At 35.2% G+C, this 19,621-nt stretch overlaps 1 protein-coding gene across 1 annotated transcript; it reads left to right on the top strand.

Moving 5' to 3' along the window:
- The first annotated feature begins 314 nt into the window (after window positions 1-314).
- LOC149203718 (putative nucleoredoxin 1-2) lies at window positions 315-15,879 on the top strand. The gene is made up of 2 exons (XM_089401955.1): window positions 315-371; window positions 15,472-15,879. Exons 1-2 carry the CDS (start codon window positions 315-317, stop codon window positions 15,877-15,879), a joined length of 465 nt encoding a protein of 154 aa, XP_089258081.1.
- The last annotated feature ends 3,742 nt before the right edge of the window (window positions 15,880-19,621 follow it).

Here is a 19,621-nt window from a genome sequence, read left to right as displayed (position 1 = left end):
TCGGCTTAAATTAAAAGACCGTTAGTCAACTTGCACTTGCATCATGTTCACTCAAAGAATACATCCTCTGCTTCCACAATCGGCTTAATCTATCATCCTCCGCTGAGTTTCCTACTCATTTTCGAATTTCTCTAATGCATCGGGCTCACCCAAAGGCAGAATCACGTTCTACAAGAAACGGGTGAAGTCTTCTACAGGAAAGTGCAGCAGAGACTTCCAGAGCAGAGAAGCCTAAGTTTCTTCATCAACCACTGTCAGAAGACCAATCAGGTGCTTTCACAGCTCTTCTAAGATGGCCAACCAGTCCAGAAGGCATGGAGATGCCCGTTGTACGAGTTCAGAAGTATGGTGTGTCACGTTTAGCTAAGACTGTAAGCCACTGATTTCAAATTGAAAATGAAGCTCTTGAAGTCTTGCATGTGGATCAATATATTCCTAGGATTCTGGTAGAAGAAGATTGGAATGGCTATGAGGACGCAGCAAATAGCCTCTATGCTGCTTCAGGAGATGCTAGCTGAAAACTTAGAAGTTAGCAATGCATGCAGAAAACTTAGAAGTCAGCAATGCATGGTGAACCTATACATGGGTGTGAAGGCTTGATTTCGTAGAGTGGTTGTTAACTTGTGCAATTTATGTCATCCTCTGCAGCAAAAGCAAAATTGTTACAAGTTTTGGCTTCATCAAATCCTCACTGCAATTAGGTCTTTAAGGTCAAGATACCTTTCTGTTTACAAATAAGCAAATCTCCAGTCTCACATAGATGAAGGTTTGTGATGAATCTATTTGAAATGTGGTCAAATCAGTAGCAATAATTAGCTTCCAATTGATATGGCATGATGGTTATTCTGTTCGTCCACATCATGCAGAAGAAAATTTGTGTGAGGACTCATGATTATAGCTGGCCACCTTCACCTGTCCAGTTAACCTCCCCAACGCTGCATAGATTATCTTGGGTTCTCGGTGTTATATATCTGCTATGATAAATGCACGCCTCTTGATCTTTAGCACAATCCAAGTCCATCCAGATTCCTTGTTCACCCATTGTAATTCCTCATATTTCTTACCTTTGTTACATAAGTCTACTTGCCAGCTGCAGCATAAATGTTTTATAGCAGCACATAAGTTGCTGGATACAACGAGTCCAAATAAAAACGCATTCTGCTGCATGTTTCCCTAGCTCCATATTCCCATGGGTTCTTTAGGCATCCATGAAAGCTGCCACATTATGGCAGGTGATTCATATAGCATTATGTTGATCTTCTGCTTTGGAAACATTCCTAGCTTGGCCATGGAGGTCAACCAGGCATATTGCTCCAATTTTATGTTGCGCTATGATCCTAATTAATGGAATCAAATCATCAAATCACACTAGCTCAGAGTTACAAGCAGCAGGCAGTGAGAAAGAAGAGCAGGAAGGAGGAGAAGATGAAGGCTGCCGCCGCCCAGCTGAAAGGAGAATCGCCCAAAACCAAGCGGGATACAGTGGTGTTGTCTGTTTCTACAGGAAGACAGAGACTGTTTCTACAGGAAGACATAGAACAGTTAGCAGACTGTTCTACAGGAAGACAAAGGACTGTTTCTACAGGAAAACAGAGGACTGTTTCTACAGGAAGCCAGCGAACAGTTTCTACAGGACAGTTTGAAAAGAGGGAAGCCAAAGGAGAAATCGGCCGAGATGCTAGCCAAGGAAGCCACCAGGGCCATCAAAGATAAGGAGAGAGATTGGTTGCTCAGAGGATGAGCAACACTTTCAGTAGGGGGGTGATGATGAGCCCCAAAAATGGACAATTATTTGCGCTCATCCAACCTCCTAAGTTGACTTAATCCACCATTCTGATTGGTTTATTGCATGCTTTTGATTATTTTTATGTTAATAGAGTGAATTTGGTTAGTCATTATGCCAACAAGTCTAATGGGTGCTTTGTGTAGCCTTTTTGGTCAACTTGGAGACAAAATTGAAGGTCTTAATGAGCACTTGGCAGCCAAATTCGTGGGAGAAAAAGCTAGAGGATTTGTAGGAAGGTGTCCCCCTCATTTATGGGCCCTTACCTCAAATTCTCCACCATCAGCTCGGAGTTCAAAGGCCACCAAATCAATGAGCACAAGGGCAGCCAAGCAAGTCAAGTTGGACTGCTGTTAACTACAAGTCTTGGGCAGCCAAGTCCCTAAATTTTAGGAGGATTGTTGGGTCCTCAAATTGTATAAATAAGAGGGCTTAAGACTTCATTTCAGTTAGTCATTTTGGGGAGCTAGTTGGTAGTCATTTTCGTAGCTAGTAGTTAGTCATTTTTGGGATTAGCTAGTTAGTCAATTTGGTTAGCCAATTAGTCTTTTTGTAAGCCAGTTTTGGCATGATGTTAGACTCATGATTATTCAATAAAGACAAGCAGCTTTTGATTCAATTCTGAGTTTTTAAGGGAGCTATAGCTCTCAGGTTAGGGCCCAACCTGAGAGCCATAGACCTCCTCTTCTTTGTAGTGTTATTTACCTTTCTTTCCAGCACTTTGTTTACTTGTTTTGATATGCATTTCAAGAACACAGTTTGCTGATTTGATTTCTTTAATAGGATTAAGTAGGATTAGCTTATGGTTAATTTTGCTTTCAGTTGCTTAGATCAGAATAGGAGAGTTGTAATTCATTGGAGCTCCAGAAAAGGTTGAAAGGACCTCACTGCCATCTCTGTTAGGGATTGGGGTGCAGTCTGAACCAACCACCAAAAAATGCAGCCTTTTACCTTTATGCAAGCTGCAACACAGTCGTTTTCATTATAGATCTTTCCATGCACTTCAATCTTGAACCATACTCCTTCATCACAACTTCATGCACATCTTCTCTTCACGATTTACATTGCTGTTCATTGAGTTCGTAGCACAGGAAGCATAGGTTAATGAATTCTCGTTCTTGGTGACAGTCATAAGCAATTTGTTTTATTTACACTGCTCCACATCATTCCATTTCCTTCTTCTTCGTCTTGACCACGCCTAAAGCCACATCCTTGACCTCTGTTCAGCTCGTTTACCTTCCAACTCTTGCATTGCCCACGTAGCTTCATTTTCTTGACCTTTCATTGTTCTAGCCTTCCATCCACCAACCAACTTTGTGCACTCTTTCCCCATCCTATTTCTCTATCCCTGAGCCATCAAAAGTTCCATCTCCACCTCACCTATCCACCCAAAACCATTCCATCCCTTCACCATCACCAAACTTCCACTTACAGCACATCCTGTAGAATTGCACAGACTTCCTGTAGAAATCCCTGAGTTTCCTATAGGATCCCCTGCAGACTTCCTGTAGAAGCCTGCAAACTCGGTTGCTGAGCATCCGAACGTGGTAGACTTCTGTGGACTGATGCTAGAGACCCTCTGGGACCTCCCCTAGCCATCCTGACCTTGCCCATGCTTTCCCTCCATTCAAACCGCTCCTGCACAACCAAACCCTAATCAAAAGCATCATCACAATAAATCCAACCACTTAATGAAAAAATACAAAAACATGTCTTTTCAGATACAAGTAGCTTAGATGCATGTATTTCAGTTCACTGCAAGTAATGGCATTATTGGTAGTACTTTCATTCACAGTTTTGCATTGTAAGGGTCTAGCTAGTCAAATTAGGGTTTACTAGGGTTTTCATGCTTTATTGACTTTCAGTTTCTTTCTGCAATTAGACTAGTCTCCTTTGAGTTAGCTTTCGTCCATCATTCATAAAGCTTCTTCTGTGAGCATATAGAAGTTGGCTTGAGCCCTAGCGAACTTGTGCCAGCTGACCAAGTGACAGCTGCGACAAGAGCTAGTACTTGTGCATACAGCACCGTCGCTTCCAAGTTTGTACGAACTACCGGGTTGATAAAATTAGAGATAGGAAGCTCCAGGAGTTGTAGCATTATTGCTACAATACTGGAGCCCACCAATAAGCATATATCTATTATTACCAGAAAATACTAGAACTAAATTAGGGTGAGCTACATTCCACACAACCTTAGTCTCAATAGTGCTGCAATTTTTCTCAAAGCTGGCCACCCTTGTGCTAGATCTTGATTCATTGAGCGAAAACTAAACTCATGGACTTAGCACATAGTTTTCAAACCATATTTAACACAAAAAATTAAGGACACTCTACTTCACACACAGGGAAGACTCTATTTCAATCACATAGGCTGTCACTCACATCCATCCCTTAAACAATTAGCAGATTTGAACCTATATGGTTTTTTCCACCATTTCTCTTTCCAAATCAAATTTATGAGTTAGAGAGTATGAGAGAAAGGCTAAGGAGAAAATATGAACCAAGAAACCCTTGATTGGTTATCTTTAATCCTCCCAATCTTTTTCTAGAAGGTTATTGGGAATACCAACCATAACATCAAGGAAAAATAATATTTATTCAAGCAAGGCTAAATTTCTCCCACCCCCCATTACTATTCTCATCCCTAGTTAATTTTTTTCCCCTCCCCAAGGCATCATAATGTATTAGCTACTCCCTTTCTTTAGCTCTAGAATTTCTATTAATAAAATATAACTCGTACATTACATAATAAAGTTGAGTACATAATATAAATGTTGGAAACTCATTATTACAAGTATGTACTCACATCACAAATTTTGGGGAAATGAAAAGGAGGTGTCACAATCCGCTCCCCCTTAAAGGAACATTGTCCTCGGTGTTCTCATTAATCTTGAACCTTCTTTAGTTGTAGTATCACTAGCCTAGGTGTTGTCTTTCACTACAACAATGGTACTCATCATTTCCTTTTCCGCATCAAAAATTTGGTTCTCTTATATCATTCTCCTTTTATCACGGTATATGTTATGTTTCGATTGGCTATCTATGGACCTTATATGGATTCCTTGTATAAGACCAACTATTCCTGCAATAAAATATATTGCTAGTGTTCAATATTGTAGACTAAAATCATTAATATTATATGTGAAAACCATTATGCTAATGCTTATAGTCTTAGGAACACAATGCCTCTTTACTGTTTCATATCAACTTGCTTATTTCCAACAATTTTCCATTTAGTACCTATACCAAAAGATCAACATCACAAACATGTTATAATTCATTTTCTTTCTCAACCTGCAATAATCTTTCTATGGGAAACTTGGATTTTCCCCCAAAATAATTTTAATTTCTAACAAGTAAGGTTTTAAACAAATACTCATCTATATGGTTATTCTTTTCCTCCTTTTCCTCCACAAGTAAAAAGTTCAACTCACTGTTTGCATTGGAAATGCCCTCTTGTACTTGTATCCTAATGAGTGTCTGCAAATTTTCTTCTCCCATCAATTTCTCACCCTTCCAGGCCCAGGAAACCCCCATGCTTGAGTGATCTACATATCCTGGGGATTTATTGTATGGGATTATTGAAGAGATTGTTAGATTCTTATAACCAAGTTCTCTTCTAGCATGCTCTAATATAAATTACACTACATTTTTTATGGAGTCTCATAGTCAAGGTTTCCTTTATGGCTTCCACCAATGAATTAATCAGACTATGTCACAAGGCTGCATTGTCACCATAATGGAATTTTTCTTGGGATCTTTACTTCATCATTTAACATGATAAAAAATTCAGTTCCCATGATATATACTAAAAAAAAAAAAATTCCCAATGTCACTCCTTTGCAAGTGGTGATATTTTTATCTTTCATAGTGGTTTCTATCTCACAACCCATTCCAACACTCTACTAGAAATCTTAACTTTCAATCAGCTAAACGCTGTAAGTGTTAACACATAAGATATTTTCATTATAAAATTTACAACATCCCCTTAAGTGAACTCAAAATTATTACACACATGATACTTCTATCACTATACTTGTATAACTTTCAACTGAGATTGAAATGAAACTATCATTTCATTATATATTTGGATCACAATCATTCTAATCATTTCATAATGCAATCAACCATTTATTCCAATGATCCAAAGGGTCGAAATTGAGAGTTACATAACCACTTTCTCCATTGAGATACATATCTCTAAATTCACGAGTAATTTGTTTCCCCTTTGTTTTTTAGGATGAGGGACTCATGTCACTCATTTAACTACTCAACAATTCCTTAAGAGTATTAAAAGTTATTTACTTTCATGACATTCAATCATGTTATTGATTGTTCCATACAAGCATGCATGCACTCAATGCACCAAGCATATGTACCATCACTATTCATAATATGAGTGTAATAACCAAAACATATCATAGTAATTCATGGATGCATCACATGGATTCTAGTAATATTTGCACACTGAAGGCTTTTTTCCTTTGTCATAACCCACTAGGTATTAATGAAAAACTTTCTTTCATATATCAACAGTTCATACAATTCTCACATTAACTAGAAAAAACAAATCCTTTAACTACATGTTCCTTATCAACAAATTCAACATTATATGATGGAATCACTTGTCTTAAGCTTAGAAAATACTGGGCCAATATTCATGGACTCATGAAAAAAATTCAATCCCCATATTTACTTCATATCTCCCACATTTTCATGTAATCTCTCAATACATTACCAAACATATTTTATCGCATGAGTGTATTATTCATTCATTCAATTTATGTTAAACATGGAAATTAAATGCATGCACATATTACTAAGATTTGACTAAATCTTTATGTGTTGAAAATTTTCTTCCTTAATCATACCCCTTCTTGGGCATCCACACAATACATGCAAGATATCAAATTCAGCTAAAAAGAATTCTTATCCAATTCCTTTACATCTTTATCTTCACTCATTGTTTTCCTTACTTAACTTGTCTACCATCAACATGCATTCTCAGCTGAAATATTCACAAGGAGCCCAGCTGACTCCATCTGTGATTTTATTAATGCACATTTGATCATTGTATCCATCATTCATAATTATTCCCCCTCAATAGTATTTCCATAAGGTCCATTCTCATGTGATTACCTTAACATAATTGATTTTTCAAAACTCAACAACCCATAAAATAATTTCAATCTCACATGTTAGTCACAACTCTATCATTTCATCTACTTACATACAAATTTCAACGAATATTCAAAAGGTGAACTTAGAATATGTATCCAATTCATGCATTCCAACAATGCCTTCAATCTTGCACCCAAACATGTACATATTCTCAAGCATGTCCCATACTTGCACATATTCCATGTCATTCATACAATCCACATTATTGTTCAATTAATTTGTGAATGAGCTATAACATCTAAATTCAACAACCAATTCAATCTTAATAAATTTTGTTTTCAGTATTTCAATATATTTAGATATTTGCATCAAAGAAAACCTTCTCATTCTTATGGTGTTTTGTAATTCAGTGTACAACTTGAATTTACCCATTAAAAATATTCCCTCTACATTTTTTGCAAAAAGGGAACTTAACATACTGTCATATGCACCAATTTTAATTAGAGTATTTCCTAAGGTCTATAGAAACCATAAAATCCCAATTTTTTTCTAAATAGCTTAGGAGGAACCCTCCCACTTGCATTCCTATGCATATAGATTATCTTAGCTATGCATAATTAGTTATTAAATCCTATAATACTAGAATGTACCTTTCATTGAGCTCTTAATGATATTAGAGACATTTTGGGGATGCTCTCTCATTTCTCTTTACCTCACCACCAAAGGTGGGTGATTGTTATGAAACCAGCTCAACATTCTTAATTTCTATAGGCACTAGCCAACTCCTAGCAAGCTCTATTGTAACTCCTAGGGATTCTTCCTGCTAATTTCCCATTGTTGTACCAACCTCTAATACACTTATGTATGATTTTTCCATTGAGGTAGCCTCTTGGACTTTAGATATTCCCCTTCCCTTATGTTTCTTATAAGGGAAGTAATGAAGTGAATGTTAATTTTTGCATCCCCAACATTTCAAATTCTTCTTCTTTGGTTTACTTCCTTCTGTATTGCTAGTTTCTAGCCCATGCATTTAGAGTTTAAATGGGATATCCTTTTGTTTTGGTTGGTGAGGGAATTCATGAAGCATGTATTATCCTCCTCAACCCCAACATTTCAATTCCATTTTCTTCTAACAAACCTTATGGGGTTTTAACTCAATTTAAATTCTTATAATAATGTGTTTCCTTTTGAATGATGTCATCAATTTTCTTGTGCTCCACATAATTTATCTTATCTGAAATGGTCCTCGTAATCCATTGAGAAGATATTGTATTTTCATCTCTTCATCTTTGAGAATTAGAATATATTCGGAATGTGTTATGAACTAATTAGCATAGTAATATAATGCGAGTTCTCCTATTCTTATTTCATGGAATTCCCTGATCTTTTCATTATGACACCCATCTATATCTCCAATGGATGGTTCATGTTGCAACAACTCTTGCATGAATGATACATTTTGTAGTAATATAGTGTTTATCTTTTTTTTCATTTCTTGTTATCTAATGGGTATTTCATTATCTTCTTTGCAACTCTCAAGGTATTATTTCAAACTCCTCATTTTCTCAATAAGTTCAAGAGATATTTCCTCTTCTCTCCTCTCTTTCTAGACATCCTTCTCTTTATTTTCACTACTAGAAAGTCTTCTTATATGCTAAAATAACACACAACTATTAGTACCATCAAAATCCTAACAATTAAACATGTTTATTACCTTTACTTCATTTTTTCGTAGACCTATATCAGCTTGCAGGTTTATCTTGCTACATAAAACTAAAGTCAATCTTCAAGTAACATTAGTCTATTCATATATACAACAAAATAATTTCACATAAGCACAAATGCATGCATAAATATTAATTTAAAACTTATATTCTTTCCTATACTCAATCTCATTCATGTTCAATGTTTTACTTTAGCTCTGATACCACTTGTAATATATTATCATATTTTTTATTTCATCTATTCTCGATCCCATCCTAGTCCAGTGTTGAACCATGCTCTAATACCACATTGTAACATACTGAGTGCCTTAATGCTTGATTAAGGATACAGGGTATCAATTTTCTTCTTCTTCATGATATTAACAATAAGTTTTGATACCACTTTGTAAAACTCCCAACCCCATAATACTTCATTAGGAATGTTTGGCATCTAATTTTATATAAATAATTTTATCAAATAGTTCCCACACATTGTCTAATAACCACCCAGAAAACCACATTTTGTTGGGGCATTTCATCAAACATTTTGTGTGCACAATTTATTTCTCTCAAACCCTAATCTTTCAAAAAGTATATATCATAAATTATAGAGGATACAATTCAGAAATTTATATCATAGGTATATTGAGATATTTTCTCTCTATTCTCCAAGTTTCATAGTCTGGAACCTCTCAAAGATAAAGTTGTGGCAAGAATGGCAAGCTTACCTATTCTAAGGTTTGATTTCAAGATAATTAAGGAGACCTAACTTCCTCAAAGCATATCTCCAAAAATATAATGAAACAATATTTGAAATATCTACCATAATTTCTTTGGTATTTCCCCTAAGTATGGTCGAAATTTCAACCTATGGAACTATGCAGAAGAAAAGTGATAGTGAAAATGCCAAACTAACCTTATTTTAGGAGCATTCAAAAAGCTTGACTTTCTTAGAGTGTAAATTTGAAAATGTAGCAAACTAAGATCTAAAATGTTAACTAGATGATGAGTGGGATTTCTCCTCACTATGGTCCAAGTTTTATCCTCTGGAACCTCCAAAAATAAAATTTATAGCAAAAATCCTAAGATGACCTATTCGAAGAAGCATCCACAAAGTATGACTTCCTTATATCATATATTTTGAAATATAGCTAACCAAGATCTAAATATTGAACCATATTACCAGTAGTATTTCCCCCCAATATGATCCAATTTTCAACCTCTAAAACATCACAAAATAAATTTTATAGAAAAAATCCCAAGATGGCCTATTTACCCCATAAGTCACATTTTGTACTTCCATCATTAAACACCATGAAACCACTCTAGCATATAGAGGAAATTGGAGAAAATGCATCATGCAGTTAACAGGGAAAGCATGAAATTAATAGGGAAGGGATGTAAGTAACAAATAAGGAAAGAAATTACCCACAATTATCATGCATTTCCCATGAATCCCAATCATTTAAATTCAACAGCTAAGTGAATTCAAACCTATTGCTCCATATTTTTCTATCATAACCAACACAATGATCATAAATAAAATAATATAACAACAACAATAATTATTTAATATCATTAAATCATTCATGTAAGAAATACCAATAATGGAGAAATAAACATCTATCTATTATAACCATGAAATACAAGAAATAAAGTCAGGTGAACCATGTTCCACCCCACCTGTGACATCCTCTATGGGTTAATTTCCCTTGTGACATTCCTTTGTAATTATGTAACCATGAATTAAAATGGATGAGAGAAAGGGACACAAATTTCATTCCTTGAGGAGGGATATTTCTTGAGGAATTAGTTATTTTAAATATCAGCCATGGATCAATTGAGTGGTTTTAATGGACTGATAGTGTATTAAATTCAACTTGAAAAATATAAGACATGCCCATGTGTCTTTTGGAGAAAAATGCTAGCCAAGATACACTGTTGAAATATATTGGGGTTTACATTCCTATTTGAAACATATTATCCTTATGTTCAATCCAAGCAATTTGAATGAGGTATGTGTGCAAGCCAAGCACCTTGAAGCAAGAGGAAAGAACATTTAGGAAGAGGGTAGTAAGAATAAGCCATTCAAGGGTAAGGAGAAAGAGAAGGAGGAAAAGGGAAGGCAAAGAAGAATGCGGGTGTGAAGAAAGAAGGGGAGAAAACCATATGCCAACATTGTTCCAAAGCAAGGCATGATGAAGCCCATTGTTGGAAATTGCATCCCAAACTTAGGCCCAAGAAACAAAAAAATAAGGGAAAACAAAAGACGACTGCTACCACACAACATGACCTTGGATCATATTCTGGTGATGAGACCAAGATTTCATCCATGGCCACAAAAGGAAAATAAGTTGTTACAAGCACTAGTTCCTTACATAGTCAGAAAAACACTCCAAATGAAGAATCAAGAATAGAGTTGTTTCATGTAAGGGTAATTTCAAATCATACAAAGATTGATGAATTATTTGATAGTGGGTCACAGTCAAACTTAATTTCAGAAGACTTGGTAAAAAATCTTAACCTTGAAACTGTACCTCATCATAAGCCATATCCATTAGGTTATATAGTCAATAATGCAAATTTACAGGTTAAAAGGAAGCATTTATTCAAGTTTTCCATTACTAAAAAGTTCATTGATGAAGTTGAGTTAGATGTAGTTCCACTTGACATATCAGGAATAATTTTGGGCAGTCCTTATTTGTATGATATGAAAGCAGTATTTTATCGCTATGAGAACAAATACTTATTTCTCAAGAATGGGGTGGAGTACATTATGAGAGCCCATTGTAAAAATTTGAACATTTCTTTAGTTAATGCAGGGCAGATGAAGAGACTAATAAATGAAAGTAAAAATTTTGTGCTTCTCTTGATCAAGAAAAAGAATGATATTGATTATGAATATTTTGAGTATTTTGAATATTGTGATGAAAAATTGAAATCTGATTTGTTTGATGTGGTAAGAAAGCATGGAGAGATGTTTCAGGAACCAAAGGGGTTACCTCCCAAGAGGGGAATTCAGCATGAGATACAGTTGCAACAGGATGTTCCACTTCCAAACATTGGCATGTATCTCATGTCAATTATGGAGAGCATGGAAATCAAGAAGAAAATTCAAGAATTGTTGAACAAAGGTATCATACGCCCATCTACTTCGCCATGTGGTTCACCCATTTTCTTGGTGCAAAAGAAGGATTGGAATTGGTGCATATGTGTGGATTTTCGTGCATTGAACAAAATCACGTTAAAGAATCGTTATCCGCTCCCAATAATTGATGATTTTGCTTGATCAGTTGAGGTATGAAAATTATTTCACTAAGTTAGACTTATTAAGTGGTTATCATGAAGTTAGAATAGCTAAAGAGGACATTTGGAAAGCCGCATTTAAAACAAAACAAGGATTGTTTGAGTGGCTTGTTATGCCTTTCAGTCTTACAAATGCTCCAACTACTTTCATGAGAGTTATGAATGATGAATGACTTTTTTATTTAGATGATATTATCATATTCAACAAATCCAGAGATGAACATGTCATGCATGTAAACAAAGTACTTGATGTCTTGAGAAAAGAACAATTGTTTTTAAAGATGTCAAAGTGTGAATTTGGCAGGACTTATTTAGTGTTTTTGGGACACATTGTTGGAGGAGGTGAGTTGAAAACCCCTCGAAGGTTGAGTTCATTCTGTATTGGCCCAATCCCAATACAATTACAGAGGTAAGAAGCTTTTTAGGGGCAGCACAATATTGGAGGAAATTTATTGCTAATTTTTCTTCCATTGCAGCTATGTTACATGCATTGACTAGTGTAAAGAAAGTCTTCCATTGGGGATATGTACAACAAAAATCATTTGATGCTTTGAAGCAAAAGATCAGCTCAGCACTGGTATTGGCTCTTTCGGATCGTAGACATCCATTTGAGATTCAAACGGATGCTAGTGATTACGCCATGGGAGAAGTTCTTATGTAGCATGGTAAGCCCATTTCATTTCATTCTGAACTTTTTAATGGAGTTGTAACTATCTATCCCACTTATGACAAATAACTTTACAAATTGGTACAATGTTTCAAAAAATGGAAACACTACTTGATGGGAAAGGAGACCATTATCCATACCGACCATCAACCATTGTATTACTTACAGTCACAGTCAAAGTTGCAGTAGTCACGACACTTCAGATGGATGGGTTTTTTACAACAGTTTCATTTGGTTATCAAGTACAAAAACGGAATCTACAATAAGGTAGCTGATATGCTTTCAAGGCCTATTGTAAATTCATCCATTGTACTCAAGCATAATTATGTTTTGTATGAAAGTTACATTGAGCAATATGCATATGATAATGACTTTCGAGATGTGTATGCAAGCTTGAGTCAAGGAAACCAAATTAAAGAGTTGGATTACCATGTACATAATAGTTTGTTGTATCACTTGAGAAAGTTTTGTATTCCACAGGGAGAGAGAAACAATATCATAAGGGAGGCGCACACTTCATCGATTGTTGGACACTTTGGTGTAGGCAAGATAGTAGTGAATCTCCAAATGTATTGTTATTGCCCATGCGTGTTTGATAATGTATCTTGTTTTATTAGCGGATGTTCTTTGTGTGCAACTAGTAAGCCTAGCAATAGGAAACTAGGATTTTACACTCCACTTTTAGTACCTTCATGTCCATCGAAAAGTATCTCAATAGATTTTGTAAGAGGTCTTCCATTGTCAAGGAAAGGTCATGATTACTTGTATGTAGTTGTAGATAGGTTCAGTAAAATGTGTATTCTAACACCATGTAAAAAGAAAATTACAGCTGAACAAACAGCTTATCTTTTCTTCCAAAACATTTGGGTTCATTTTGATCTTCTTACTTCCATTGTAAGTGATCAAGATTCTCGATTTGTTGGGAATTTTTGGTCAAACTTGTGGGACATGGTGGACACAAAGTTAAAGAAGAGTACATCCTTTCATCTACAAACAAATGGACAAACTGAGGTGATCAATAGAACATTCATTCATATTCTTGGAGGTTATTGCAACAAACATCCCAAGTTGTGGGATGAATAGTTTCATTACATAAAACATGCATACAACAGGGCAAAGCATTCTTCCACAAACACATCGCCATTTGAGGCATGTTTTGGGTACTTGCCAAGATCTCCATTGGACTTCATATTTGAGAAATATGTTGCCATCGATGGTCACAGTGACATCGATAAGGCAAGGAATTTCATAAATAAAATTCATTTGATACATCACACAGTGCAGGAACAGCTGGAAACGAGTCAAAGAAGCTAGAAGACAAGGCATGAAAAACACTGTGTCGATCATAAATTCCAAGTTTTCAACGAATTTTGGTTATATATTAGCAAAGAGATAATCCAATGGGAAGGTAAAAATATTAATCCAATCCTTTATGGTCCTTTTAAAATTCTGGAAAATATTGGTAAGGATGCATTTAAGCTTAATTTGCCTCCTTATATGCAAATATACTCTGTTGTTAATGTTGAGAATTTGAGATTGATTGAGCCTACTTTAATTGATGATCAAGGAGAGCATGTTCAACTACCATCAATAGATGATTTCTCGCCAGAATCTCTTGATGAGCTACAACAAGATCTCATACTTGACAAAAGAACCAAAACTTTAAAGAGAGGGAATGTCGAATACCTTAGAGTGGGACTCAAGGGACAAAAGCCTTCTAAAGCCAAATGGTTGCAGATCAAAAAGGTGACAGAGTTGTACCCTCACCTAATAAAAAAATGATAATATCTTTTGGGGTCTAAAAGGCCTCCACTGGGGAGGAATGATCAAGCGCTCAATATTTAGCTCAAAAATCAAAGTTCTTAGAATGGCTCGAAACCTTAATGACCGTGTCCATATCGGTGAAACGATCCTAATGAAAATTGTTTCACTGAAAACCGAGTTCATATGAGGAAGTTATTGAGTTTTTTCCGCTTTGCCAAACAGGAGAAATTTAAAAAAAATTGCATAGTTAGAAGTCCGTACTACTGATGTGGCAGGTGACTGTGCAAGGTCAACAGTGGTCAACATCTAGTCAGAGCTCGCCAAGTGTCAGGTTTTGGTTCGTTGTCAAGTGTGGTGACGTGGCTCATTTTTATTGGATGAAGAATTGACCAATGAGGAGGGGACAAGTGGAAAGCCTGGAGGCCGCCATGTGTCCCTCCCCAAAGATCGGGTTATGGAGCACATCAAAATTTTTATGGAGGCGTCGAGTTTTGACCCCGCAACCTCCTCTGTACAGGGCAAGGACTTAACCATCTCCGCTACCCATTGTGTCTTAACCTATGTAGCTCTCTACATATATTTTAAATGTATTAAAGTTATGGTTGGCGGTTAGCAAGGTGAGCCCTCCCATGTGAAATCCATAACATGTTACGACTAACATTATCAAACCGGCAGATAGTGCGACAAAACTTAACCGTTTGGCTCCAAAACGTTGCATGTGACCTCGTCTCCGCGTAACTGTCGAGCCAACCGTTTGAAAACTACGCAAATTAAAGACCATAACCCGACAATTAATGTTGACATGTGTCCACTTTTGATAAAATTCCAGGTCATGAAAATGCGCAAATATTTCACTAACCGTCGACTAAGCCACGACATGTGTCCTCCATTACGAGACCGTCAGGGTTACAGTAAACTTGATCAAATTTACCTGTTTACATTCACAAACAACCTAAGGAAACCTATGCACGTGAAGCAATGGACTAGCATTTGTTTACGAATCTATAATTGAAATTAGCACAGTAAAAATAGCATTCAATAACAGATCACAGGTAGACAGAGTGAAGTGCAACTCAATACTCTCGTGGGTGATTTTGATCATATAAATGTTTTGATTCTTGTAACAGGTCCCTGTAGTTGAGCTTGTGGGCAAGACAATTTCTATGTATTTCTCTGCTCGTTGGTCCCCCCCTTGTCGACCTTTCACTCCAGATCTTGTAAAGGTATACAATGAACTCAAGGATCAAGATGCTTTGAAATATTACTACAAAATCATGACATGGTTGGCTCTTCCATTTGGAGATAAAACTAAGAAGGATCTCTTGCGGCTTTTCCGTGTTAGAGGCATCCCATCCTTGGTTGTGGTAGGTCTAGATGGAAAAAATGTGATAGATAATGCCAGAAGTGCATTTTACACCTTTGGAGCCAAGGCTTATCCCTTCACTGATTCTTATCTTGAAGAGTTGAAGAATAAAATGGAAAATGAAGCAAAAGAGTTGGCTGAGAAATCACCGAAGGAGATGAGGTACAACTAGCATGAACACGCCCTTGTATTGACATAGAGAAGTGCATTTAGATGTGATGGTTGCAACGAATGTGTCATTGCATGGTCCTATTATTGCAAATATTGTGACTACAATCTTCATCTGACTTGTGCTTCGAAGGATCAACAGGATCTAAACCAGGACAAGGGACAAGACAAAGATGTTGCAATTGATGAGAACTGCAAACTTGCAGGGGCTATCTGTGATGGAAATGTTTTTTATAAAGCTGAAGCTTGATGATAATAATAAGGTGGCTTATTAAATATGATATTATTCATGTTTAAATTTAATATTAAATTCATATATTAAATTTAATTTAGTATTAAATTGATATATTAAATGTAAGGTCCTAAACCTTATTTGGGTCATGTGGCATAAACCTTAGTTATTCCTTAGTAAAACCACTTGAACCTAGGCAGGTGAGGTTCCAGTCAACTCAGTAAAGTCATTATCAAGATCAATCCTTCTCAGATAGGGTCATGTGATAACTTTGTTCACTAAAAGAGCAGACACCCTTGTCCCACTTTGAAATGCTCTTTTGCCACATAGGATCTCAAAACTTGTTTGAAGTTATATGAAAAAGCGTATAGAAAAGCTTGTTCCATTCCCAAAAAGAAAACATAGAGGATAAACCTGCAATTACCTTGGAACCAGACTCAAAGCCTCTTGTAGCAAAGAGCTTCCAACTATGTAAGAACAAGTTTATTTGTTAATTGATAGAAGGAAAAAACAAATGGAAGACATATGTCTCCATGAAGACATACAAAAAATGGTTGTCATATATTGATGGAAAACAAAAACAAATGGAATGCTACTACTTGGAAGACTATGTTCATATCCATTTCTTAAAATTTGTTCATTTGTGGAAATAATAAAAGCCTATCATTTGTGGAAATGATAGAATAAATAGAGTGATTTTCACTAAAAACACAAATACTAATGTTAATATTACTTCAAAGGTATATGGAAATAGTTTTCCAGAAGGAGAGGGAAGGAGATCCAAATTTACAAGTGCAAAATTTACTATCAACAAGAAAATGGGTTGCCAAAAGGAGCTGGAAAGAGATTCAAATTTACAAGTGCAAGCCAAGTTTCCTGCTAATATTACTGCAACTATCTATGAAAATTTGTTATCAAAAGAAAAGGAGAGGAGATCAAATTTACAAATGCAAATTTACTGTCAACATGAAAATGGGTTGCCAAAAGGAGATGGAAAGAGATTCAAATTTACGAGTGCAAGCCAAGTTTCCTGCTAATATTACTACAAATATCTATGAATTTTTTTATCAAAAAGAAAGGAGAGGATATTCAAATTAACAAGCTCAAGTTATGATGGGGACTTTTTTGAAAACAAATTACCTAATATGTTAATTTGGAAGCATAAATTTGTTTCATACAATGTATATCTTAATATCCTGACTCAATTAATTTGATAATGACATGCAGTTAAAATTCAAAAGATCCATCATATTTGTTGAGTGAAAATGGTGATCCATTGTATTCGAGTTTGTAACTCATTGAGAATTCTTAGACTTAAAAACTTAATAAAAGTGGAAGGAACATGCAATAAAATATTTGAGTTGTATTTTTCAAAGTGTGATTTCCTTTCTTCTTTTCCAAAGCTAAGGGGTTGAGACATGAGTTTTATTTGTCCAACATAAAGGAATTAAGATACTTGAGATAAATTCATGAGTTAACACATCTTGATATGAACTTTTGGTATTCTTGTCAATTTAGGTTACAAACCTAGGACTTAAAGAGGCAAGTTTGCTTCATATATGTAGTCCCTTTTTCTTCTATTTCATTTTTTGATAATTTTGAATACATCTAAGGCAATGTTTTATTAGTTTTAATAATTTGATTATGATTTTCACATGTAAAGTTGTGTATGCCTTTCAATCTAGAACATGTGGCATTAGAGGGAAAGTTACATTTCCATGTCCTGGAAATCTCTCCGAGCACCTTTTGCTACTCCACAATTTGCTTATTTGAGAGCACTAAGAATGATATTTTTCTGGAGTAAAAAAATCGTCTGAAGAGTTGGGTGATTTGATAAATGTATACATTGGTGTATTGGTTAGTGATCAATTACACTACAATTTAGTTGAGCACCTTTTGCTGCTACACAATTTTGAGAGCACTGAGAATGATATTTTTCTGGAGTAAAAAAATTGTCTGAAGAGTTGGGTGATTTGATAAATGTATACATTGGTGTATTAGTTAATGATCAATTACATTGCAATTTAGTTGACTAACTACCAAGGTCAATTTTAAACCTTCATACATTGGTTAACAATCAATTCACAATATGTGACTAACTACAAAGATCAATTTAAAGCTTCAGTGATTAAGAGGCATTGAATATGGGTTATTGTTTGTTTGAGTTTGAGGCAAATTGCCAAAGATATTGGATAATCGTGATCTTTGCAAGAGAACATTATTTAATAGAGAAACTACCAAAGAACATTCTTTAATAGAGAAACTACCAAGATTAATTTCAAAGCTCTGTTCTTTAAAGAGTATTCACAATTGATGACTACTCCAGTTTGAGTTTGTAGTAGTTATCAAAAGGGTTTAATTTACATTATGGTCTTTTCTTCTATTACTAGAAGTTGGCTTTTAAGGTTTTGATCTAATTCCAAGTCTCACTATAATATCAAATGCTTTTCTAGATATCAATCTATAGACCTATGAGTTATAAACCAGTTGGTTTTTGTAGAGTTTCTTCCATGGATATCAAAACACTAATGTCATGATACATTTCACATTGCAAAAGTTAAAAATAAAAATTAACTAAATTATGAATATTCATAGTATGTAAATAGGCTTTGTTACAATAGCATTGACCAATACCATGGTTTACCAATACCACATGTCCAAAAAACCATATGAATATGACACATGTCATATAACATTTTATTTTAATTAATCAATTTAATTAAAAGTGCAGAAGAACATAAGTATTTTATGGAATATTCTAAAAATATATGTGAAATTACTTAATAATTATTGATATTCCTAATTCAAAATAGAGGGTTTGTGGTTTTTGTTAATTTATGATTTTGATGGTTTCAGAATAGTTGTGGCTTTTGTTCTTTTATAATGTGTTAGTTTTGTTGGTTGTTTTAGACACATATATCTCTTCGCGGATTTGAACAAATGTTTGTGCATTTAAAGTGTTAATGAGCTTAACTCTGTTGATAATGTCATTGAGTTTTATCCATTTTTCTGCAAAATAATTGGAATTTTATTAAGTTAGAACTAAGGAAATGATACATATAGATTTTCCAACCATCACAACGAATCTTATTACTAATGATCTAACAGCTATGATAAAGTCTTCTCAGATTCAAAGCATCTTGATGTACAGTACATTTCTTAACTACTAAAATTGGTGTAAGTTTTATAAAATGGATTCCTTAAAAGCGAAGTGAGCAGGTTTGGCTTTAAAAACAACTAGGAGACAATAGGGGCTTAAGTGTAGAGATGGGGCTTGGGAGAATTATCACCATGAACTTGGGAAATGAAATAATTAAAAGAAAACATACAAGTCACCCCCAAAAAAAATCCAAATTCAGCCAACAAACCAAAAAAAAAGAGGTCACCGAAAAAAATCCAATATTTTCCTGAGTCAAAATCTTCGGTGTTATGAAAGCTCTTGAGTTAGAGCCAAGTTTAAATTTGATTTGCAGTTTCCTCCCATCTATGAGTTTCTGGAGGCTATGCACTTTCT

The sequence above is a fragment of the Pinus tabuliformis genome, chromosome 2_1 (genome assembly GCF_031772625.1).
Source record: "Pinus tabuliformis cultivar Carrire ecotype Pingquan chromosome 2_1, CPIR1, whole genome shotgun sequence".
Taxonomy (NCBI): domain Eukaryota; kingdom Viridiplantae; phylum Streptophyta; class Pinopsida; order Pinales; family Pinaceae; genus Pinus; species Pinus tabuliformis.
The sequence above is the reverse complement of the archived record's forward strand: the minus strand, read 5'-3'. Positions and strand labels throughout refer to the sequence as shown.